The sequence below is a fragment of the Pituophis catenifer genome, unplaced genomic scaffold, assembly GCF_029215685.1.
Source record: "Pituophis catenifer annectens isolate HBS135680 unplaced genomic scaffold, rPitCat1.0.hap2 SCAF_1, whole genome shotgun sequence".
Classification (NCBI taxonomy): Eukaryota; Metazoa; Chordata; class Lepidosauria; order Squamata; family Colubridae; genus Pituophis; species Pituophis catenifer.
In genome coordinates this window covers 251055565-251082027 of record NW_027256881.1, presented here as the reverse complement: position 1 = coordinate 251082027, position 26463 = coordinate 251055565, and the positions used below count along the sequence as shown (strand labels likewise).

Genomic DNA, 26463 nt, shown 5'->3' with positions numbered 1-26463 from the left:
TGTTCTAAACATAAGCAAGCAAACTGATCAGTCTATAAAGCAACTTTACAAATGCCAGGATTATTTTCCTTCAAAGCTTTCACAGCATTGATATATTTAGTATTAAGGAGGCCAAATAAATATGATTAATGCCCCAATAATAAATCAAATGAGAAAATTATTCATATTACATTTCAAAACAATTACTTTATATGAGTGAATCCACATAACATGCTAAGACATAGTTGTGTGGAACTATGTTTTAGCATATTATGTGAACTCCGACAATTGTGATTTATTAAATAAACTATGGCTGAGTAAATAATGATTTAGCATAGTATAACCCCCATGTACAGTATATATTGGAATGATTATTCTATAGCATTTGTTTTTCATAATTCAAATACAAATATGTCAAATGAGATTTAAAGAGACAAGGGATAAAACTACCATTTGCTGGCAGCCAATTCCACAAGATGTATTCAGAGGGCAGTCTATAATCTATTGCACACATAATAACATTATACTTCCATTTCATCTTGCACACTGTAAAAATTCTCACCACCATCCAACAGAACTGTGTAATTAGCCATGGTACATATCACAAACAAACTTGGCCATGTATAGCTTCCTTCAAGTAATAAATACAATTCATAGATCTGAAGAAATGGAATAGTATTAAGTCCTGAATTATCAGGTTAAGCCCCATTCCATTATAACAAAGGAACTCTTATCCTTGTTCTGTATTCTCATAACTCTACGGATAGAATGTTAACATCATTATTCTTCCTTTAATAGAAATTTCACTAAATCCAAAGATATTTTGCCCATCAAATGGGCAACCTGGTCATGCCAACATAATGCTGAAAGAGAATTACAAACATTTGTCAGGTTCTAACCAACAAAAAAAACAACACATTTTTCATTCAATATATCTATTCAGCAGTAGTATTTGTTTGTTTTACAAGTTTATATAGCAGTTCAGCTCACATTATATTATTAATTAGAACTTTTTTTTATAAAAGTGGGGAGAATTTCACTTGTTACAAGAGAGGTAGTTCTTGACTTACAACAATTCATTTAATGACCGTTCAAATTTACAACAGTACTGAAGAAAGTGACTTATGACTGTTTTTCACACTTACAACCATTGCAGCATCCCCGTGGTCACGTAATCAAAATTTGGATGCTTGGCAAATGGTTCATACTTATGAAAGTTGCAGTGTCCTGGGAAGGGGTGAAATGCTCCCGGTTCGGACCGGTAGCGATGGAGGCGGGTAGTTTGGAGAACCAGTAGCAAAAATCCCTGCCCTCCCCCCATGCCCAGCTGAGCCGCACGATCATCAGAGGCTTTTTTTTTTTACTTTTAAAAGCATTTTTTCTACAACCTCTTCGGCCGAAAATATGCTTTTAAAAGTAAAAAAAAAAGCCTCTGATGATCGTGTGGCTCAGCTGGGATCATCAAAGGCTTTTAAAAGAAAAAAAGCCTCTGCTGATCGGGCAACTCAGCTTGGATTGTCAGAGGCATTTAAAAGAAAAAAGCCCTTTTTTTCTTTTAAATGCCTCTGATGATCCCAGCTGAGTTGCCTGATCGGCAGAGGCTTTTTTTCTTTTAAAAGACTCTGATGATCCAAGCTGAGTTGCCTGATCGTCAGAGGCATTTAAAAGAAAAAAAGCCTCTGCCGATCAGGCAACTCAGCTGGGATCGTCAGAGCCTTTTGAAAGCATTTTTTTACAACCTCTTCGCCGAAGACATTGTAGAAAAAATGGTTTTTTAAAAAAAAATTGGCCACGCCCACCCAGTCACATCCCCCCCACCAAGCCACGCCCACAGAACTGGTAGTAACAAATTTTAGATTTCACCACTGGTCCTGGGTTAAAACCTTCCTTTTCCAGCAAGCCGGGCTGGCCTAATTTTTTAAGTGTTTTTAAGTGTTTTGTTTATTGTTTTTAATTAATGGGGCCAAATTTATATATGTATATTTTAACTGTATTTTAATATTTGTACTTGATGTTTTTACTTGGCTGTTCACCGCCCTGAGTCCTCAGGGAGAAGGGCGGTATACAAATTCAAAATAAAATAAAAATAAAATAAAATAAATGTGTTCCTTTTGTGACCTTCTGGTAAACAAAGCCAATGGGGACACCAGATTCGCTTAACAACTATGCTACTAATTTAACAACTGCAGTGATTCACTTAGCAACTGTGGAGAGAAAGGTTGTAAGATGGGGCAAAATTCACTTAAATGTTTCACTTAGCAACAGAAATGTTGGGCTCAATTGTGGTTGTAAATTGAGGACTACATGCACAAGTTCAAATGATACTACATCTTTCTGGGAAGGTGGGAAGCCATGCCAGTTACTGAACAGCTAATTCATGCTGACTTTTTTTCCTGACTAAATGAAAAAAATTTTAAAGTATCGCCTATACTCTAGATTAGTCAGCTTACAAATACAGAGCACAAGATACAAGGAAAACCATGAACAGAGTTGAATTTCTTTAAGGACAGGCAGAATTTCCTTAAGGACAGACAGAAATATAAAAGCCATGCTTGCTACTGCATAGGAAATGACGAGTATAATTTTCAATGATATACATGTATGTAAAATACATTTAAAAAAAAAAAAAGGCCAACCTGGAAGGCATGTCCTTCCTTGTCAGCTATGTGATGCCCTGCCCACATGATCTAATGAATACAAAAAAGAATCATTATTCTAAATCCATTCCCATTTTGAAAATGCTTCACACCTTTGATGTTTTCAAATGGACAGTACGAAACTCTGACTCCATACTGTCTTCAGTGGTGCTTAATTGCAAAGTTTAAGGTACAGTTCTCTGACTTTATCAGCTCTCACTTTAATGTGCATATTGGAAAAAGTTAAACCAAATTTAAGCAATGCTACTTAAATATATGTTTTAACTTTAAATTAAGGACTTTATTTCCCAACTCTTTCTATTTAGAAAAGAGTCAATTTACAAACTTTTCCATAGATATTAATACAACACTAATATATTTAATTTTGGATGGCTGTAGCTTTGACAGACTTTAAATTTTTCCCCCATCCATTTTTTATGAAATAGTAACCCTAAAACACATACTGGCCATCTGATCACTTTAACTAATTCATTACTAAAAATAAAGTTATGCCCTGTAGTATATTACTAATTAGGACCTGGTATTAATTTTAAGGGGTTTCCCCTGGCCCCTTGTATTCAATATTTACACTGATTTCTCTAATTGGAACCAACTGATCTTTTTCCTGTATATTTATTTTCTAAAGCCTAGCAGTTAACAATGACTCTAATACAAGTGAGGGGTTTTTTGCTTGTAGCTTTTGTTTGAGGTTTAATTAAGAAGACCGAGTGTCTCCAAGCCTGAGCTGTGTTTTTAATTGCTCATATGTATATCATGTAGACTTCAAAAGAAGTAAAAGACATTTATAACACAGAGCACAAAGGGGAGCTTTGAAATGTCTACAACCATACAAAGTGGCATAATTAAAAACCTATGGCTGCTTCTGTGATATATATATATATATATGCAAGATATATATTTATAAAGTAAACTATTGTATACACTCATGACATGCCAAAAGTGGTTTTGCACTGTTAAAGAAATATTCTCAACACATCTCATATAAACTGCAAAGCAAACTAGCATGGTAACTTTTTATTCAGGTTGATCTCGTGTATTCTGTTATCTTAGATTTCAAACTTCTGATAGCTTGCCCATATTTTCCACTTTTGAGTTCTTAATTCAAGAGTAATTATTCCTCCTCTTAAAACAAGAGGTAGCACTTGTAACCACAACATAGCACAACAACGTTCTCAGCGTGGTCCCAACATGATTTCCAGAAAAGCATCACAATTAAAATATGCTTGCCGTTATACTTCATGGCTGTCTTTCTCCTAGCTCCTAAAAGGAGAAAGTGCTATTTCTATCAGCATGAAATTCAATACGGATTGTGGAATATATTTTTTTGCCTGCACTGTAGATGGAATCTCTTACAGAGTTGAAGTTCTTTGCCAAGCTTTTAAAGTTTAGAAACCTGCCTGAACCTTCCTGTTTGTTAACTATTATTATAACACTGAAATTACAAATAATCCACATAACCACACCGCACACTGGTTTGATTTGAAAATATCTCCTTATGTGAAGTCATTTAAAACCCAGCGAGAAATGTAAAAAGAGCCTGCAAGTCATCTGCGTAGTCAGAGCACTTCACAATGCAAATGCCTTTCTTCAGTGGGCAAAGCTATTCACATCAGTCAATGTCTATCCCAAAATAGAACCTGCTATACAAAGACCGCATGTGACATTTAAGCCACAATGCCTATAAATACAGTTTATGTTTCAGTAGTAAGTTCCTCCAGAAATGGACACTAGAACCCGTTGCTCAGAGATAGTATTTACAATCCACCTTTTTGTTAGACTGCTGGAACAATCATAACTTCTTTATATGATCTTAAAGGAGCTTATATGCCAATTAAAATAAACACGTGACAGGGTATGTCAGTGGAATAATTATGATGTTTCAGGCCTTGAGTTGATGTATATTAACTTTATGTTTTAAGATCAATGTTAGGTGTTACAAAACAAACAATTAATGGGGATAAATACCATATTCTTTTCATTAAGTAATAGAAAATGAAAATTTTAATAGTTTGAAATGGAAGGGGAGAAATAAGAGGTTCCAACAGAAAAGAATATAGGGAGGGAATTAAAAGAGAAATAAGAGAAATTAAAGGAGAAATAAGAGGAACTTAAAGGGTTAAAAAAAACCTCAATTGAACAGTATAGTAGAGTGATGGTGAACCTTTTCAGCACCAAGTGCCAGGGGTGAAATCCAACAGGTTCTGACAGGTTCTGGAGAACCGGTAGCGGAAATTTTGACTGGTTCAGAGAACCAGCAAATACCACCTCTGGCTGGCTCCTGAGTGGGGTAGGAATGCAGATTTTGCAGTATCCTTCCCCTGCCATGCCCACCAAGCCACACCATGCCCACCAAGCCACACCCACAGAACTGGTAGTAAAAAAACGTGGATTTCACCATTGCCCAAACTGGAATGGTGAAAGCCACCTAATGTTTGGGTTTCTGGTGCACGCATGCCAGCCAGCTGGTCTTCATGAATGCCGGAGCACCGGAAATGCCAAGACCAGGTGGCCGGCGCATGCATGCACACTGGTCAGCTGGTCTTTGGGTTTCCGGCACTCTGGCACATGCGAAGACCAGCTGACCAGTGCGCATGTGTGCACTAGAAACCAGAAGAGCAGCTGATGATGGGGCACGTGCCCACAGAGAGGGCTCTGCGTGCCACCTCTGCATGCGTGCCATAGGTTCGCCATCACAGTTGTAGTATGTTTAGTTCTTCAGAAGGATGTTAGAAAAAGATTGGAAATCCTTTTTCCATCTTCCAATCAAAGTTTTGGGATACAGTGCGTTTTTGAGAACAAATCCAATGAGCATTCTAATAAAGAGCCCAAGAGTCTGAGGCCATGAAATCTGTATAATTACAAATACACCCTTCCACAAATGTCTTCCTATAAAACTTCCTAAAAATCTATTAACATTCCAAATTTGTCATTTACATGGGTTAGACTGGGACTACAGCAATGTATGTTTCCTGTGAGAAGCTATGGGCACACCAATACTAGCCACTGGCATACATGCCCCAAATTCCACATTCTCTAACAAGTCTTCTAAATAATCAGAAGAATCCAGAAATAGCCCTATTAGACCAGTAGTAGCTGCTCTTTAGAAAAAGAGTAGACGTCCATCATTAATCATAGTATACTGGGAAGGATCCCCTTCATCACAATAACTATTTATCTTGAATCATTTTTTCCCTCAAGAATCTTGAGGGTTCTTGAAATTAAACTAGAATTTAGTTGCTTAGAGCTATAATCCTCTTGAGAACATCTCCTGCCTAAAAGATGCATGCGAACAAAAGAAATTGGTAAGATAGAAAAGAGTTTTTATTCATTTTTAATTTATTTTATTATCAAATTTATCTGTCTGCCCATCTCACATTAAGTGGCCAACATACAATACAACCGACATTTAGAACACTTCACAAAACTAATTAAAAGTGATACATGTGAGCAAATCAAAACCATGAGAGGCAAGATATTCAATATAATTCAGTCTTTACATTGGGACATGTACAGGAGAATTATCTGGTGAAATTGTAGAATCAACTTGGAAAGTGTTAAAAGGACATTAATTCATGGAAAATAAGGATGTCAATGGCTATCATAGGCTATTATAATGGCTACATATTGCGTCCAGCACTGAGTTATTACTTGCACAAGAACATGAGGGAATGTTTTTGCACTTACACATTGATTTTGGGCTTCCCACAGGCATTTAGCTGCCAACTGTGGGAACAAAACCTAGGGCTAGAATAAGCCTTTGGCTTGATCCAGAATAGGTCCTCTCATAAAATATTGCAAACAGACTAATTGCCCATGGAGAGGGGAAGTAATTTTTAAAGTCTCATCTACGAAGAAAAATACTCACATATTACAAAATCTAATGCTAAAAACCATGTCTATTTTGCAACATATACCATTTATTCTATATGTTGTACTGTTCCAACATGTGTGATACTGGCAGAAAAACTTTTTTTTTTAACCCCAGCAAACCTTCCGCATAACTCAAATGTCTTAAAAAGAAATGCAGTAAAAGAAGATTATGAGCTTCATTTATCCTCCAAAACAACTTCTTCCTTCTAAAGTAAAGCAAAGAATTGGGAAATTAAAATAAAGAATTCCCCAGTAGCAATCAGTGCAAAGAGCAGTTCTTCCTCAGAAGATCACACCTTTGTTTCTCTTATTTGGGATTCTTTTCTCTAATCATTTCAGTTTGTTTTTAAGATACTTGCTACACAATGTGTACTACAACGATTAATAATTCCAAGAGGAAAGAAATGGCTATACAAAAGAAATACGAAACCAAAAACCCAAATTTTTGTTCTCAATCAAAAATGCGACAAGTTTTTCATGACCACCTATGACTGCAACATCTAAGGGAATTTAAGTCTAAGAAAACATTGTGGCAGTGAGTTCCCAAGGTCCTGCTTAATAAGAGGCTGTTTTGTGATAGATCAGGGGTGTCAAACTCAAGCCCCGGGGGAGCGGATTCTGCCCGCAGGGTGATTAGATCTGGCCCATGGGGCTGCCCTGGAAACAGCAAAGGACTGGCCCATGGTGCCTCTGCCAGTAAAAACGGATCTTGGGAGGGTGGCCTCCCGAGTTCTGTTTTTGCTGGCAAGGGTTGCGGGAGGCAATTGCAGCCAAAATTGCAGCTCAGGAGCCCGTTTTTGCTGGCAGAGCACTTGAGCTACCACAGGAGTCCCTGACACGAGTGACATCGAGCTGGCCATACCCACCCTGGTCACACACACTCCAGCCCCCCCCCAGGTCAAACACAACCGCGATGCGGCCCTCAATGAAAAAGAGTTTGACACCCCTGTGATAGATGAACCAAGCATACCACCAACACAGGCATCAGAATCAATCTCATCCCACAGAGTTCATCCGCATTGAGACAAGGCTAAATATAAAATAAAATCCATGTGAACATAAAACCAAACATTCAAGAGGAGCCTCTACCCATTTGCTTCAAATTACATATAAAGGATGGATTAGCATTCCTGGGAATTTATCATCCATCAATGTTTTTAGAGGACTACTTCTCTAGATTAAGACATTATATCCATATTAGAGTTTACCTTTTATTTCTCCAAGGAGTTCACTTGTGTTTAATCTCTCCATTTTCTCCTTCCAGTCTTTAGAAAGTAGTTTTTCCATGCAAGATGAATCTATAAAGAAAGGTGAAAGTATTAGCAAAAGTTCACATGAAGTCAACAGACAAACTGTTTGAGCAGCCTTTTCCAGAAAATGTGGCTTCAAGGAAATGGCATGCCTCCTGCATTATGATAGCAGCATCCTATTACCTGCTGGTGTACTTGAAGACAGTCAATGAATAAAAATATATTCAGCTTTCTAAATAAAGAATGATGCCAGAGCTATATTGTCCTAACCTTCCAGAGGAATTTACATGAGAAGCTACCAGGTTCTCAAGAGCACTCAAGTTAGATAGGGAGAATTTTAATTTCCTCTACCACCACCCCCATTTAATGACGACACTAGAAAGAAAATTGCCTGTGCTATACATATTATGTATGGTTTGTATGTATATTATGGAAAGATTGTGCAATCAATTTATTTATTAGATTTGTACCCTGACTTTGGTATAAATCAAGGTGGCCTACATTGTTACTTCTTCCTCCTATTTCATCTAACAACCACATTTTGTGCGTTAAACTGGCCTGAAGAAAGTGATTGGTGAGCTTCTGTGCCTGAAGGTAAAATTTGAACCTGGATTTCCCTTCTTCTAATCCAGCACCTTAATTTCTACAGCACTCTAGCTTTCATAAAGCTATTTCTGCTGGAATTCAAACCAACATATCAAAAGGCAAAAGTTTAACTACTACGCAGTAAAAAAAAAAAGAAAGAAAAAGCACAGGTGTCTATAGAAGGAGGATGGATGTGTACACATTGGGAGCGAAGACAAACTAGATATTTGCCATTTTCTTTTCAGCTGCAAATCACAGTAAAATTAACTTTACTGTCAGCTAGAACAGTGGTTTGAACCAATCTTACTGACAGTAGAGAGGGACATGTAGGCTAAATCTAGTGGGGGTGTCTGCAGCTTATTAAAAAGCCAAAAACATCATGTGGTAGTTATTTTCCCAGCCAACTACTCTCACTTGTAATGAACACAAATCACAAAATAGAGTTTTAAGTTCCCTGCTCACCTTCTGGTAACAGGAAGATTTATGTTATTGTTCTATTCTGAACTGGGCCCAAGACTTTTGTTTTACCCATCATTGCTCCAACACTTGGAGTAATCTTTATAGAAAGCGAGAGAATCAATCAGCTATCTAGTGTTTCAATCTATGTACTAAACCATATCAGTTCCCTCCAAGTGGCAACTAATGATGACTATGGCTCCAATTCTAATTATGGCTAGCTTCCTCTCTCTTTTTATCCTTTATCCTTTCTGTACTCCCAATAAACACAGCAGGTAAAAATTGCAGCTCTTTTAAAATATAACCTTAAACACTAAAAATATGCATTTACTTCGCTGAGGCTCACTATTGCTTATTTCTTGAAAAACTCTAAATCATAGTTTAGTGTAACATCTGCATGCAGCAGGTCCATGTAAAAATAATCAGTCCTGTAACTGCATACATATTACCAATTTATCAGAAGAAAAGCTTACTGCAAAACTTTTTTACAAGTTGTATCTACAAGAGTATATGAACATCCTTGGAAAGACAATGCCGCTTATTTCTTTTCCACCAAGTAATATTTTAGTAGAAAAGCCAATTTACTAATTACATCCTTTTAAAACGGAAAGAAAAAAAACAATGAACAAGAACAAAATTAAGAGGCTTTAAGTTGTAAAAGGCAGCATTAAAATACTTGTTATACCATAAAACAAACAATTTAATCTTAACAATCACAAGCTTTTATTACTCTTATGAATTTTGGCCAAATAATAGAACAACTAACCACCAATTATCAATAGAACATTATAATTTGTTGCCTATGATATTATCAGTTTATAAAGATGACTCTCTTGTGCCCAGACAAAATTTTAATCATTCTCACCCCCACAAAAATAATGTTGGCTTTAAGCTGACATTTACATAAAGTAATAGTATTTTAGCTAAGAGGCTTTCTCCCAATACCACTATTATTACCACTACTCTATTCCTATATTAGTGTAAAATATATTAGAGAATTAAGACATATTCAGACAGTGTTAATTTTCAGCACTTTTGGAATCTTATAAGAAATTTCCACAGAGAACAATAAAGTGACAAATGTGCATTTCTTTGTAAATTTCTTTTCCATATACTAACAAGCTTTTACATACCCTTTTTCACACACTAATCAGCTTTTTCTTTTTAAAATCAACAGATGAAACTGATACAGTTTATTGTTCTGATAGGACATATTTTCTTCACAAGATTATGGTTTTTGAAGAAAGTATCTAAAACTTTATGATTAGGCAAATTCATCCAAAATTCTTAAATATTAGATCATAATATTACAAAATGGTGGAGTGTGCTAAAATTGAACAATTATTATACCAATAAATTCCCATGGAAAAGTTCAATATTTTCTACATAAGCCTAAAGTATATTGGTATTTCATAATGCCTCAATAACTTTGCCTTTTCCTTTAATTTCCGGATGAAGGAAGAAGCAAAGAAAAATAATTCTGTTTCAGGATATTCCTAGCTTCTTCTTAGATACAAAGAAATGTGGTTTTAAAAGAATACTAATGGTTAAATACCTTATTATTTCAAGATACCTTCAACCTTCTACGTCTCAATAAAGTACATAGTTATACAATTCATATAATTGAAAACTATCACTGCCATGAAAAGCTCACTTTTTAAAATATACTTCTTTAAAAGTGTATTGCTTGTTTATCATACTTGATAATATCATATCTGATATTATTATCTGATAATAACTGTTATTATTTCTAAAACATGGTTTGTTTACATACAATCTTGGCAATGTCTAGGCATTTCACAGACACAAAAGACAAACACATTAATGATTTATTAATTATTGGAAATGTATGAAATATTTTAAGCAATACATGGAGGAGTTTGAAGAAAATTTCATTCAAATCTCCCTCTCTTCCTATATTGCAATAGAAAAGGCTTCTGTGATGGAGAGGACTAGCAATATCTGAAAGATAAGCAACTCTCTTGAAATCATAGTCAAGAAAACATTATTTATTTTGAAAGAAAACAACCAAGTTCTGTTTACATTATTAAAGTTCAGTCTATATTTATAACTGGAGCAATGAAGAATGATCATTACATTTTAAAATACCTTAGGATTTCTGTAGTTTCTCTTCTTTCATATACTCCATTTCAACATTGACTTTACACTTTAATTATTTTGTATCAATTTCACACAGTCACTATATCAATGTCCCATCTTACTGTTTAATTCAACTTTACAATCCATCTTTACATTTAGAGACAGTCAAGCAAAAGGGATTAAAAACAAACCATCAAAATAAGACTTTTAAAACCACTTGTAAAATATGCAAGCGGCCAGAGCAGTGTTTACAAAATTAGGGGCAAACTCTAATTAGAACTTCCCTCCATTGTAATATCAATTCTCACCATGCGAAATCATAGTGAAATAGAACAAGATAATAATATATTAACTTTACTGGCCCAAAATTGAAAGTGACTGGTCATCATAAGAGGTATCCAAAGCATACTGTTGGCACTATGCCTGCTTTATACAGACAGCTTCTTTGTCCAACTTATTAACTCAGCTTTCATTTCCTTTTATTTCATCTAGAACAAATCAACTCCAGCTTAAATGGTGAGAGGGGGTGACAATTGAAGAAAAAAGATTCCAATAAAACATGAACTATGCAAAAATTTCAAGACCAAGCTCTGGCTTCATTCACAAGTACTGCCAAAACATGGGTTAAGCAAGATGTTGCATTAAATAAGCCATTATAATTTAGATTGCACACATTTCTAAATCATAGTAGTTCACCTATGTTGCTATGTCAAAATTTTGCACATTACAGCATTCCATGACATCCGTTTCTTGACATGTGAAATAGAACTCTATATGATATCTCCTGTGATATCTGTGTAACTTATTCATCTTTATTTCTTTTTTCTTGGTTCCCCTTTATTTTCTGCTGTTTTTCTCATGTTCCTTATAAGATTGATGATTAATTATGTGCCGTAATGTTCCTTCTGATGCCTAGTGACCACATAGATAGATTTGCTCCTTGCAGAGGTTTCTGATTTTATATTTTCAATTTTGTTTAGCAATTTTCCTTTACTCATCTGTGTTGGCATGCCTACCTTCCTTTTCAGTTATTATCTGAAGCACCTCTTAAATATTTTCATCATTATTATAAACTGCATGTGTAAAGTTTTAATTCCACCAAGAAAACAACTTGACCTTCCTTACAGAAGTTGGCCTGCAAACTTCCTGCAGCATTGCCAATTTACTCAGTTTGTGTCACTCAGAATGAAACAGCTGCCTTACAGTATTTAGCAAGCAACGAAGGACAGCAAGTCTCAGGATTTGCTGATAGAGCTATCACATGAAGCAACGGCTATTTTCATGTTTCTCAAACGAAGTGTGTTGGTGCATACCTATATGCAGAGAAGGCCAGGAATCACTTCCAAAGAATAATCACAAAGATGTGATTATTTTAATCATTAACAAAAATTATTTTGCACACCCTCTTTCATATTAGAAAAAGTCTATATACTTCCTAAGAATTTTCACTGACTTAATGGCACATCAACCATCCAGCCCATCCTCTTTTGAAAGTTTTGCATCTCCTGCTAAAGTGTTTAGTCCCTTTACTAGGAAAGAGTTTGGCAATGGCTCCCAAATTGCTATGGTAGGAATGGCAACATCATTTTGAGAATCCCCTTGACTGAAGAACTTAGAAAGTTATCAAATGATGAAGGTAAACAGACTGACTTGATAGATGAAGAAACTTCAGTCATTCACCATTTAATCTCTGCCTCGTACAATAATATCTCTAAGCATTATATATTAAGATTTAACAAACCCACATATCTAATCTTGTACCTCTTTAGTAAGACATATTTCTATGCTAAGTTAAACTTCAGAGCCTACACTTCAGTTACAATTTTCTCAATCCATTCAAAAAAATGAGGTCTGCAAACTAGAGTTCCTAGATTTCTGAACTCTAAGATATTCCCAAACTATTACTAGCTCTGATTGAAAATCTGGGCTTTCCAAATATTGGGATATAAATTTTAGTTGTTGCCAGGCTTGTTATCTAAGCTGAACTTGACTGGGAAAAGAGCTTATATAGCTGTTATTTAAAAAGAAAACAAACCCTAATGAACATTTCAATGCACATAGATAAAATGCCATACACTTCTAAAATGCCCTCCCTCATTTTGTTTCCATCCTCATAAATGGGGATAACCAAGATTCTGCCCTGACATTTATTCTTTTAATTTATTTACTAAAAAACAAAACCTTTCACCTTTCTAATGTTTTTGTTCTCTAAAAACAGCTCATACAATGCTCTATTCCTTTTTATTTTTAGCAGAGAAATAGGAGAAAGCATGCTTTTCCCATAGAACAAGGCACAGATATAAACATCAACACAGATGCTCTGTGAGAGAGCTGAGCTTCTCAGCCACTTGATCATTAAGGAATGCACCAACTGTTTTAGATAATCTTGGGCCAGCTCAAATTCTGTTCCACACTCCCCTTCAGGAGTGGTCAGTCTTGCCCTGCTCCTAATTTTTCATTTTCCTCACTCCTCTGGAAGAAAGAAAGTGAGAAAAAGAGGGAGACCGAGAACTTTTCCAAACAAAGAAAAACTTTCAGACAATTAACCCTCTCTTCTTTCAGATAAATTACTAAGTATCAAATGCAATCTGTTTCCTTTGTTTAGCCAATATGAACAATTTGTAAATGACTCAGGAATAAAATTCAGAAAATGTCATTTTAAATTAGAACCATTATAAACATGCTAATGACTGCTCAACTAAAAAGATGCAGGATTAGTATAAAAGAATATATTTAGTTCTTGAGAAAATACAGTTGTCTTGTCACACAACTATTTGGACATTGAATTATATGGTTTACTCTAGAAAGCGCTGATTCCATGAGCATTGTAGTAGCCAAATCCATTTCTTATGTCACAGATAGTTATTTAACATATCAGTAAAACTATTTACATGCAAGTATATTTTGAAACTGTCTGAACAGTATTTTCAGAATACTGAAATGAAAACAGTATTTTCATTTCATTGTTCCCTTTCCTACTGTGGCCTGAATTTTTATATTATATGCCTGTTTCCATTACACTGACAATGGATTTCATACCTATAAAACCCATTTTCTCTAATTCCCAAAATAATGTGAAATGCTGGTGATTTATAACCTCAGAACTCACACAGAAGTAATCACTTATACCTAATATAAAAGAGTCACATTTTACTTAAAAGTCCAATGGAGATGTGCTGTTGCTATATGTACTGTTACTTTCAAGGTGTACTACACTACACATATAAATATTCTAACCTTTATAATAAAGGTTGCGTATAGTCAAGGCTATGGTTTTCCCAGTTGCAATGTATGGCTGTGAAAGTTGGATCATAAGAAAGGCTGAGCGCCAAAGAATTGAGGCCTTTGAACTATGGTGCCGGAGAAGACTCCTGTGAGTCCCTTGGACTGCAGGGTGATCAAACCGGTCAGTCCTAGAGGAGATTAACCCTGACTGCTCTTTAGAAGGCCAGATCCTGAAGATGAAACTCAAATACTTTGGCCACCTAATGAGAAGTAAGGTCTCACTAGAGAAGAGCCTAATGCTGGGAAAGATGGAGGGCAAAAGAAGAAAGGGATGACAGAGAATGAGATGGCTGAATGGAGTCACTGAAGCAGTAGGCGTGAACTTAAATGGACTCCAGAGGATGGTAGAGGACAGGAAGGCCTGGAGGAACATTGTCCATGGAGTCATGATGGGTTGGACATGACTTTGCAACTAACAACAACAACCTTTATAATACTGATTATTAAGCACACAATTGACTAACAAGTTTCTGACATTCAAAAAGCAAGTCTCTGTACCTTCTTAACATATCTTAGAGATTCATATGTTCCACATTATAGTTTTAACACTTCCTATTATTATTATTATAAGAGTTATTAAGTAAGCTGAATATTTAAGATGGACATAGAGGTCTCTTGTGTGAGCAAGGGGTTGGCCTAGATTACCTCCAAGGTCCCCTCCAACTCTATTACTGTTAAATCTATCATTATGTTCTTTACTTTCTGAAATTTTGAGTACTCTGCATTATATATTAACTTTTAGTAGCCTGCTTTGCATTAATGTTTTGTTCTTCAATGAGCAAAGCTTACTTGGTGAAAAATACAGGGTCACCAACAAGTTAGGACAATTAGGGCTACTATCTTTGTGAAAATCCAGACCACCACTGAATAGTAGCAAACAGATGCAGAAAACTATAAAAACATGGTGTGTGGGCGTACATATATGTATGAATATGTGTGTTTGTAAACACACACACATACACACACATACACACGTATCTGTATATATGTATGTGTGTGTGTAGCCATACACAAATTTAATATGAATCAAACCACTGAGGGAAGCATGCTACAGATCCGTCCATATATAGTTTATTTGTCCAAAACACCAGATTTCCATATTATTCTGTTTGGTATGAACTCTTCTAAATGCAATATTTAGGAATGTTACTTTTGATAACTACTTGTAAATCATGCTGGAGACTAACGTTGATGGGGACCTCATCTTCAGAAAGGATAAGGCTATTACTATTCACTGTAGCTTTACAGTAACTTCAATAGAGCAGACTGGATGCTTCTCAAGGCCCCAGTTTGCTTAACATTAGGGAAAAGAATTTGGTTAACATTAAAAAAAGGAATTTGGTTAAGATTAGGGAAAGGCTGCCATCACATTTGTGGTGTTCCCATAGCTATGGTCTTGGCCACTCTAAGAACCAAATGTTGGCCTTTGGTCTCAACTGGTTTTACAGTGAATAAAGAGATGGAAATCTGTCCCCAATATTTTTCTGTTGCAGAAAATCAAACTAATGATGCAAATAGAGGTCTGGCACGAAGACGGAAAGTTTTTAATTCTATTCCCTCATGTATATTTTACACCAAAACATAAACAGCATCTACTTCTTTTTTCCCCAAAATAATATGGAAAAAACACAATATTTAAATTCTCATATTTAAAGTATCACCCGCCTTTCTTTCCAGCACTAACCTACCACCCTGAATTCTTTTTGTATTTTATCCAAATGCATAAATCAATGCAGATATTCTTGATTATGTCAAAGACTTCCAACTCAGAAGGTTAAAGCAAACAATCAAGAATATTTCACTAGTGAAAGATCACTATTGAATGAATATTAAATAACATTGTGGAGTAGAGAGTCTCTTAAAGGATCCAGGAATTTTTTTTATTTTTTATTTTGATCATGCAGCACAATAGCCTATCATTCCCACCCATCCCCTAGAAAATTGAAAATAGAAATTTGGGAGTTGCAGTAGATGCATATTGTACTCAAATAACAAGGACTTCCTTCAAACCAATTCCTACCCTGCAGTGATGGGTTTCACCTTTGCTACCAGTTTGCTCACATGTGCACGCTTGCTTTGTTTTAGTGCGCGCCACTTCTGCGCATGCACAGAGGGTATTTGATGACATCCGGGCAGGTGGGTGGAGCTTCCCGCCACCGCTACTACTGGTTCACCCAAACCAGGGCGAACCGATAGCAACCCACCACTGCTACCCTCCCCCAAATAATATCTTAAGTGTTTAAAAATCCAGTTGAAAAACAAAATCCTAAGGGAAGAGCTTGCAAGGTAATAAAGATAGGAAGGAATGAAAACAACTGCTACAACATCATTAAGGGGCTTTCACAAAGAAGAAGACCTCATGCAATTCTCCAAAGCATCTGAAGGCAGGACAAGAAGCAGTGGATGGAAACTAACCAAGGAGAGTGGCAACCTAGAACCAAAGAAAAATTTCCTGACAGTTAGAATCAGTGGAACGACTTGTGTCCAGAAGTTGTATGTGCTCCAACACTGGAGGTTTTTAAGATGAGATTGGACAACCATTTGTCTGAAATAGTATAGGGTTTTCTGCTTGAGTAGGAGATTGGGCTAGAAGACCCCCAAGACTCCCTTCCAACTCTGTTATTTTATTATCTTTGTTTATGGTATCCCAAGGTTTCTTCAGCTCATGAAAGACATTCTTACCAGATGAAAGAATTATTCCTTCACTTCTTCCCAAAGGTGAAGACACACTTCCAAGTGTGACGTTTGGGGAGGTAAAAAGTCTCTCTGATCTGAAGACATAAACTATCGACATCAATTTAAAAAATACAATCTGCTGTTAAAAACTCAGATTTCATTTCTTTCATAGTTACTTTTCACAATGAATGAAATACTACTGTGTAAATTGTGTTATTTCCAAAAACACATTCAAAGACTGCAGAAAGACCATTTTCAACTCAACCGGTTCCATCCGAGCCTTAAAGTTGTTGGGAGTTCTCATCTAACCATTCTTGCAAATGAAGGCAGAAACATTTTTGATAGTGGTGGCTATTTAAAGAAGGACATTTGGTGAGAACCTTGTTTATAAACTTTTTCAGGCACTTTGTAAGGCAGGTTTTTTTATATATTTAATATAAAATTAATCATCACCATTAATTTTTTAATAAATATAGTCAAAGCCTTAAAGTTAGGCTCATTTCCTTAATTTTTTCCTTATTTCCATCAATAAAGTGTACATAAAAATATGCATTTGCAAGCATATTTATCCAACTCTACTTATATTTGTATATATTTTTACATTTCTACAAGCAGTTTTTTCACAGACTGCAATTTTTATTTTTGCAAAAATATGGAAGACTTATATGTAGCTTTCTGAAACAAAACTAGTATACCTGAAAAGAACTCAAGAGGAATATCTATCTATCTATCTATCTATCTAATCTATCGACAAAAATACTCCTCACTCATATAAATTCCCTACATATAGGGAATTTATATTTTTAGGGAATAGATTAGATCAGGACTAATTTCTGATCTCTGCCATCTTGATTTGATCTACTTCACAGAGATATTGTAAAGATAAAATTTAACACACTGCATCATAATGATATCTTTGTATATTATATGAATATATTATACAAACAGAATAAACAAGCACATTAAAAGATAAACTTTTTCAGCACATATGAAATACATCTTGAGTTTAAAATGTTTTATTGCAATTAATAATATGGTGATAGATAGTCTAACATACTTAACCTAGACTCTTTAGTGTGAAATAAATTGTTTTAAACTACATTTAACATTTCTCCTTGTATTTTCAACTAGTAAAACTAGACTTCTCTTACTCTTGAATTATTTTTAGCATTCCAGATTTCATTTGCGGTCATATCACTTACAGTTTATCTTCACTGAATTCTGGCAGAGGCATTTGCATTTCTTTCCCACTGAAATTAATAGCATTTACTTGTATAATTAATCCAATTGATTTCAACGAGATCTATATCAACTACATTTTTATGCCCTATGAGCCATCAATGTTTTTTTAAAAAAATGTGATTAAGTAGAATAACAGAGTTGGAAGGGACCTTGGAGGTCTTCTAGTCCAACACCCTGCTTAGGCAAGAAACCCTACACCACTTCAGACAAATGGTTATCTAATCTCTTCTTAAAAACTTCCAGTGTTGGAGCATTTACAGGCAAAATATTAGAGGCAAATTACTCAAAATTTAATTCAACTAAGAAGGAAGATACAGCAGATTCTGAAAGTTTTTTTTTTTTTTTTTCAAAAACAGACCTAAGATACAATATGATAGAAAGTTTCTACCTCTTCCCAACTGGCTGTTCCAAAAAAGTTGCTGTTGAAAACAAAAATATTCTTCAATCCCAAGAAGATTGCTCTTATTTATTTACCTCAACAAAATAGTTTAGGAAATAGGGTAGTTAGCATGATATATTATTTATTTTATTATATATTTTATTTTATTTTATTTTATTATTTTATTTTATTTTATTTTATTATTTTATTTTATTTATTTTATTATTTTATTATTTATTTTATTATTTATTTTATTTTATTTTATTTTATTTTATTTATTTTATTTTATTTTATTTTTATACCGCCCTTCTCCCGAAGGACTCAGGGCGGTGAACAGCCAAGATCAAATACATAAATATAAAAATTAAAAACAATTTAAAACCAGATTAAATACTTTGGCCCACAATTAAAAACATCCCATTAAAATCCAATTTAAAATTTAAAACCGTTAAAATTAGGCTAGCCTGGCTTGCTGGAATAACAAAGTCTTCAGGGCACGGCGGAAGGTGCTCAAGTCCGGGATCCTCCGTACCTCCAGGGGCAGCTCGTTCCAGAGGACAGGAGCCCCCACTGAGAAGGCTCTCCCCCGGGGGGGGTTGCCAGTCGACATTGTCTGACCGATGGCACCCCAAGGAGCCCCGCTCTGTGGGAGCATACTGGCCGGTGGGAGGCTGTCAGTAGCAGAAGGCGGTCCCATAAGTACCCAGGTCCTAAGCCATGGAGCGCTTTAAAGATGTTAATCAACACCTTGAATCGCACCCGGAAGACCACTGGGAACCAATGCAGCTCGCGCAGGAGAGGTGTTACATGGGAGCACCCCGCCGCTCCCATAATCACCCGCGTGGCCGCATTTTGGACCAGCTGGAGCCTCCGGATGCTCTTCAAGGGGAGCCCCATGTAGAGAGCATTGCAGTAGTCCAGTCGGGAAATGACAAGGGCATGAGTGACCATGCGCAGGGAGTCCCGATCCAGAAAGGGACGCAACTGGCGGATCAGGCGAACCTGATAAAAACCTGATATATAATTTATCTTATTTAGAGTATACAGTATTTATGATTAATAATAGTATTTTCTTATTTTAGATTATCTTTAAAGGAATTTTCATTCTAAATTCTGCAGACAATTTTTATTAGACTTACATATTTAATATTACTAAAATATTGTACTTTATTTCAAGAACCCAAAAACAGAATAACATAGGTGAAACAAACTAAATATAATGAATAGATATTTCAGAAGAATGATTTTTCTCCAAAATATGATTTCCCAATGTCAGTATTTATTTTAACATTCTCTAAATGTCATAGAAGGAGGGGTCAAAAGAGGGATCATCCTAGAATCCCTACATAGTCACAAACATACTAAATCCAACCCACTGTGAATTCTGTTATCTAACTTCTAGAAAGTGCTAACCATTAGCTGTGAATATTCCTCTGCATAGGTATGAGCAATAAATCTGTTTAATTTGAACTTCATGTGTGGTCTTTCATGCCTGACATTAGCCATCATTACAATGATTTGTTCTTATATCTGGACAAAGAGAGAACAAATTGTTAGTCCTTAATGTATTATGACTCCATTAATAACACAAGGGCTATCAATAGATTCAAACTCAATGTAATTCGCTCTAATCTTGATTGTACGAAATATGACTTCTGCAATAGAGTCGTAAATGTCTAGAACACTCTACCTGATCCTGTTGTTAGTCTCTCTAATCCCCATACCTTTTACCTTAAACTGTCTACCATGGACCTTTCATGTTTCTTAAGAGGTCCCTAAGGGGGCGTGCATAAGTGCACTAGCGTGCCTACTGTCCTTGTCCTACTGTCCCCATTTACAGTATAAATAATCATTCTATGTGTTTATGGCTATGTTTTGCCTATTTATATCCTTTTATTTGTGCCAATTTTTTTCATGTGTCCATGTCTGTCTATACTGTTACTTGTTTCCTTGGACTTGTAAGTAAGTAAGTAAGTAAGTAAGTAAGTAAGTAAGTAAGTAAGTAAGTAAGTAAGTAAGTAAGTAAGTAAGTAAGTAAGTAAGTAAATAAATAAATAAATAAATAAATAAATAAATAAATAAATAAATAAATAAATAAATAAATAAACCCAGAATCCAAATATGACTCTTCCTCTGCTCTAGTACAGAATTTTGAGTTCTTCAGCTTCTGATTCCCTATGGCTACACATCCAAGGAGGGTTCCAGATATGCAACTGAAGAGAGTCTCTGTATTACTTCTCTGAATCAAACACAGTCATACCCAAAATGAAGAATCACATTTTGATCTCCTGACCCCAAGTTTCTCCACATCTCTTCATTCTCTTTATGATTTCAGAATTCAGTTTTATATTCCTAATTTAATTTAATTTAGTTTATCACATTTCTATGCCACCCAACTCCCAAGGGACTCTTAAAAAAACCTATTTTTATTTTGCCCAAACCACTTAAGAAGCAAATAGTATTAAGAAATTAACCTCTAGAGTAAGGTGTCTCTCAACTTTGGATACTTTAAGATGTGTGCATTTCAATTCCCAGAAATCTCCCAACCATGGCTCACAAAGGAATTCTGGGAGTTGAAGTTCACACATATTGAAATTGCAAAGGTTTAGAAACATTTCTCTACAAGAGGTTCATGAACATTACAGTTCATCTGTTTGTTTGTTTTTAAATGAAGCCAGTTTCATTTAAAAATGGGAGGGTCCTATTTAGTCATGAAAGATTAGTAACAGTGCTATGTAGCAGCCAGGAAAAGGTGAGGTGAATATCTGCCCAGCATTTCTTTTGGCTTGATGTTTAGTTTCTTCACTCATTAAACTGCCCTCCCTTGGATCTCCCTATCTTCACCACCATGGTAATACAGAAGGGGGTGAACAAGCTTGAAAAACATAGGCTAAAATAAAACAGATACCACTTCCATAAAATGTAAGTGCTAGGTGAGTTTCAGAGAGCAATCCAGCTACTATAATATTTATACAGCCTCAAAATGCTGAGAAATATTGCAAAAATATTCACTTTTCTTATACTACAAAAATGAACATAAATAAAATATATGCCATGTCTATGTACTGCATGTGTGTGCACATATATAAATATAGTAGCTGATCTGTATTGACCTTTATCATTCTTTCGTGAAAAGAACAGAAAATTCAGACACAACTGTATGCCATTTGGGAATTATGTTTTCTTTGCTAACTCTCCAAGAGAAATTTTATAACAGAGATCAGCAGCCACTCAAACTTTCATTATCCAAAGTAATAGTAAGCAGTCATACATGCTACTTGATTTGCTAAGCAGAACTACATTTATGCTATTTTATTTATTTATCAGATTTCTACTCTGCCCATCTCAGCGACATGATTCTGGATGATTTACAAATCAAACCATAAAATCATAGAAAAGATATAGTTTAAAAACAGTTTTAAAAAGAATTAAAAGAAAAACAAACAGTTTAGAAGTTTAGAAGCCAGCGGGAACATTTTCTGTCCCTAGAAATCCTATTCCTCTAACGCAAAGATTGCAATATATATAAAAAAAATCTCACTCCATTTTATCATTCCCAGCCACTATTTCTCTATAAATCTCATTTCAGATCTAGCGCTCTGTAGCTAAATAGCAGCTATAGAGTTTCAGCATTTTTTTTACTTCTCAGATATAGTTGATAATTCATTCCTCTTTCTGTGCAATAAGTAAATAGTATTTTAAATTGGCTTGCAACCGATTTTGTATTACAAGAGGCCAAAGAAGAATTGCCATCAAAGCGGATTTGAAAATGTTACAATAAATAGCGTATACTTTGGACACGTGGCATGGAAAAAAGTGAAAGAATGGAGAGCATCAATGCACTTGATATAAGAATCCAACATATATGAGCACAGGCATATTCCAGGAAAACAAGATTCTTCATCTCATGAACACACAATACAGATAAATTTCTGTTATGTAAGATGTGTGGATATTGGTCTGCTACTGTTGTGACCTAGGTCCAAGTAGTTATTACCAGACATGATCAGTCCTAAACAAACATATTTTATTAGAACAGCTGAGAATTACTTCATTCTCATCTTAGTCCAAATTAATTCCAAAACAAATCCTTCATAAACAGTCCTTCAGCCTTATCACCAACCTTTGTCTTCTTTGGTACCCTGCCAAAGGCTTTTTTTGGCAAAACCCCACGAAGTTCAGAAGCAAGAGACACCGACAAGAAACAAATGTAGCAACGTTGTTTTCCTACAAAGATCCCAAGAACCGTTGCTGCTCTTTTAAGCCTTCTGGGAGGGGCCAATCATCTCCTGGCCTTACTCCCGAGTTGTCCTTTTTGCTTTACCTGCTTTTGCCTTCTAGCAGCTCTTCACATGTGTGCACTAGGAACAGGCTCCTCCTGTTCCTCTGCCTCTCTGCTATCCGCCTCTGGAGGCTCCGGAGTCCATGCATCGCTCCCAGTTGACCCTGGCCCCATCTTTGCCTCTGACGCAGAGCCCTCGTCCGGGCCTTCCCCTGACTCCAGGACTGGCCCATTGTCCTCCCCAGCCTCCTCAGTCCGACTCCGCTGCCAGCTCTTCAGGCTGCTGGCAGACCACAACAGCTATTTCCTTTCACCAATCACATTAAGTACAGCCATATTAAAAATTTAACTGCCGTGAATTCATTTGGTGCCAAATCCAATGGAATAAATAGCACTTGTTATTACACTCAGTAAAAAAGAAGCTATAGCCAATCACAGATTTCTGATGTTAGCAAATACATGTGTTATCACTAGAAGAGACAGAACAAGCTACTATATATAAACAAAGAGCGAACCTCATTCCCTTCTAGCCAGGTAACAAAACATCTCCAAGAAAACAAGCAATCTCAGAAAACATCAAGGATTCCACAAAATAAATGGGTCAACATATTCTTATATTTTTAACATTAGGAAATATAGCCACAAAATAATGGCTAAACTTTTGGAACACTAAATAAAATTACTGGGATGAGATGAAGTTTTGATATAATCCTATAATGCCATCATAAGGGAGACTATGAGCATGGAAAAGTTTTAGAATAGGCAGGAAAAAGGTGGTAGAGAGGGGAAAGAAAAAGCCCGAATTATTAATAGTTACAAAGGGGAATAAGAAATCATTTATATTCATCAGCAGAGAGAAAATACCGATAAACACCAGTATATATTTCAAAGTATGCCTTTTTTTGAAATGGAGTATACAAAAGAAAGTCCTAAATTAATCTTTCTTTTTTTTCCAAGCTAGCCATCAATGCGTGCTGCCCTTGTCTCTATTTCCTTCATTGTTCATAGCAGGAGTTGCAATCGTTCTGCCAGGCTTGATGCTTATATAAGTCATTATTCGGTTTGGAAAACGTGGTCTGGCTGAACAGACTTGTTCCTTTTGTAGGGGATTACAATAACACACGGAAGCTTATGAGTGCTTCTGACAGATGTGCTGGCGGCCTGCCACTGCGTGAAGGGTGCGGCTCTGACTGACAACTTGCAATTATGGGATGATGAATGGTTCTGATGTGTGTTCAAGAGAAAACCACTTTCTAGAAAGTGAAAGTCATGCATACGGTTCCTATAAAATCAGCCTTAAGAAAAGTATTCTTACTTTCACATTCTGGTGGGATAACTGATTTGAAAGTCCTCTCTGATTTCAAACTTTTCCCCTGGTTTTAATAAATAAAAGACTAACTTAGGCTTATGTGGGAAAAATTAGCTTGACTCATTTTGGCTTCAAAAATGCTTTATCTGCATTTTCAGTCAAACTGACATCACAGCAGACAACTACATACATACTCACATGCGTTTCTTAAATACGTTCATATGACAACTGCACCGTAACTAGCAAGTTTATATCTTTTTTTAAAGAAAAGCTCTAGGCAATAAAATCTATTTTTACCGACAAGGCAATGTAATTCATCCATCAATAGGCCTGTGCAATTTAGGCCAACTTTAATGGAAGTGGAATGCATGCTTTTATAGCTCCTTCTCCAGAGAACAATTTGTTCAGAGGTATTTGTAAGCCCATTTGTTCAACTTCCTTTTGTACCAACAGTGTCTTAGGTGTTAAGCAGAATAGAAGAGTCCACATCCAGAAAACTTATAGATTTTTTTAAGATGAACAAGACAGCAGGGCAATACTAGAGATAAAGAAAGAGGACTGTGAATAAGAGAGATACTAATATGAGGCCAAAAGAATTCAAACAGGACTATGTGCAGTCATATTCTCGCTGACAAACTGAGACGGGGAAAAAAAGGACAAGTATAAAAAATGAAAAAAGGGACACACAACCAAAGCAGAATATCAGCAAATGGATTGAAACTTCAAGGAAGGAATCAGGAAAGCTCAGAATGAGCTAAGGCTTGCTACAAATGCCAAAAAAAAAAAAAAGTTTCTTTCAGTATACAAGGAACAAGAAAAAAGTTAAGGAAATGATCGGTCCACTAATGGAAGAGGTGGCAAGAAAGTGACAGGCAGCAGGAAGAAAACGGAACTGCTTAATATCGTCTTTGTCTTCATGCAAAAGAGGGGGGGAGTCCAACCTATCAAAAGCAGCACTTTGGGAGACAGAACAGGAAGGCAGGTCAAAATAGGCAAGAAATTGATAAGAAAAGAATTATCCACACTTGACGAGTTCAAACTGCCAGGACCAGACAGAGTTCTGAAGGAGCTGGCAGATGTGATCTCAGAACCACTGAACAGAATTTTTCACAGCTTCTAGAGCACAGGGGAACTTCCAGAAGATGGGGGGAAAGCTGATGTGATACTAAACTACAAAAAAGGGGAAAAAGTGAATTCAGGAAGCTACAGACCAATCAGTTTTATATCAATACCCAGAAAAATCCTGAAAAATGTAATCAAGCAGATTTGTGAGCATCTAGAAATGAATAAAGTTACTACTAGAAGCCAGCATGGGTTTGTTAAAAACAGATCCTGCCAGACAAGCTTTATTGCCTTCTTTGATACAGTCACTAAATTAGTGTATCAGGGAAATGTTGTAGATGTAGTATACTTCAGTAAGGCATTTGACAAAATAGACCACAATCTATTTCTTGGTAAGATAGAACAATGTGAGATAGACAGGACCATCAGATGGATTCAACCTGGCTGACCAACTGCACTCCACATGTAATCAGCAGTGGTATTACACCCACATGGAAGAAAGCATACAATGGAATAATTCAAGCTTCTATTTTTTGGCGGTACCTGCTCAACAGTAGTAACTGTGAGAAGGATCTAGGTGTTCTAGTCAACCTCCTCTTAAATATAAGCCAGCAGTATGTTGCAGCTGCCAAAAAACCCCAATCCAAGGTTCTTTTTCAAGAGGCAAATGGACTTTCTGGTTTTTCTTAGAAGACGTTTCGCTTCTCGTCCAAGAAGCTTCTTCAGCTCTGACTGGATGGTGGGGAATGGAAGGATTTATACTCCTTGCAGACAGCTGGACACTTCTTTTAGCGAGTCATTAAGGTCAAAAGTCCAGTTGCCTCTTGAAAAAGCACCTTTGGGATAACCATGATCTGGATAACTGAGAAACTCCATAGACAAAAAAGCCAATGTAGTTCTAGGATGCATCAACAGAGGGGTAGGTAGCATCAAGATCCTGAGAAGTGATAATACCGCTTTATAGTGTACTAATGAAACCATGCTTGGAATACTGCATTTGATTCTGGTCACAACAATACAATAAAGAAGGTGAGACTCTAAGGTGAGTGCAGAGAAGAACAACTAAGATGATAAAGGGTCTGTGGAATAAATTCTATGAAGAATAGTTAAGTATTTCTAGCCTAACAAAGAATAAAATAGGTTAATATAATAGCTGTTTTCAGTAAATAAAAGAAAGATGGTCTAGACTTACTTTCCAAAGATCCTGAGGGTAGGAAAAGAAGCAATGGGCAGATCCAGCTCGGAACTAAGGAGAAACTTCCTGACACTGAGAACAATTAACCAATGGAACTGCTTCCCCAAATTAATTGCACGCTATCACTAGATGTTTT

At 36.0% G+C, this 26463-nt stretch overlaps 1 protein-coding gene across 13 annotated transcripts in view; it reads right to left on the bottom strand.

The window, feature by feature from the left end:
- Nucleotides 1-26463, bottom strand: part of SOX6 (SRY-box transcription factor 6) — a 498819-nt gene that overhangs the window by 190038 nt on the left and 282318 nt on the right. For all 13 annotated transcript variants that reach the window (XM_070933721.1, XM_070933755.1, XM_070933739.1 and 10 more), the window contains one exon: nt 7715-7804. In XM_070933721.1, the coding sequence (XP_070789822.1) occupies nt 7715-7804 (90 nt within the window). The remainder of the gene's footprint in view (nt 1-7714; nt 7805-26463) is intronic.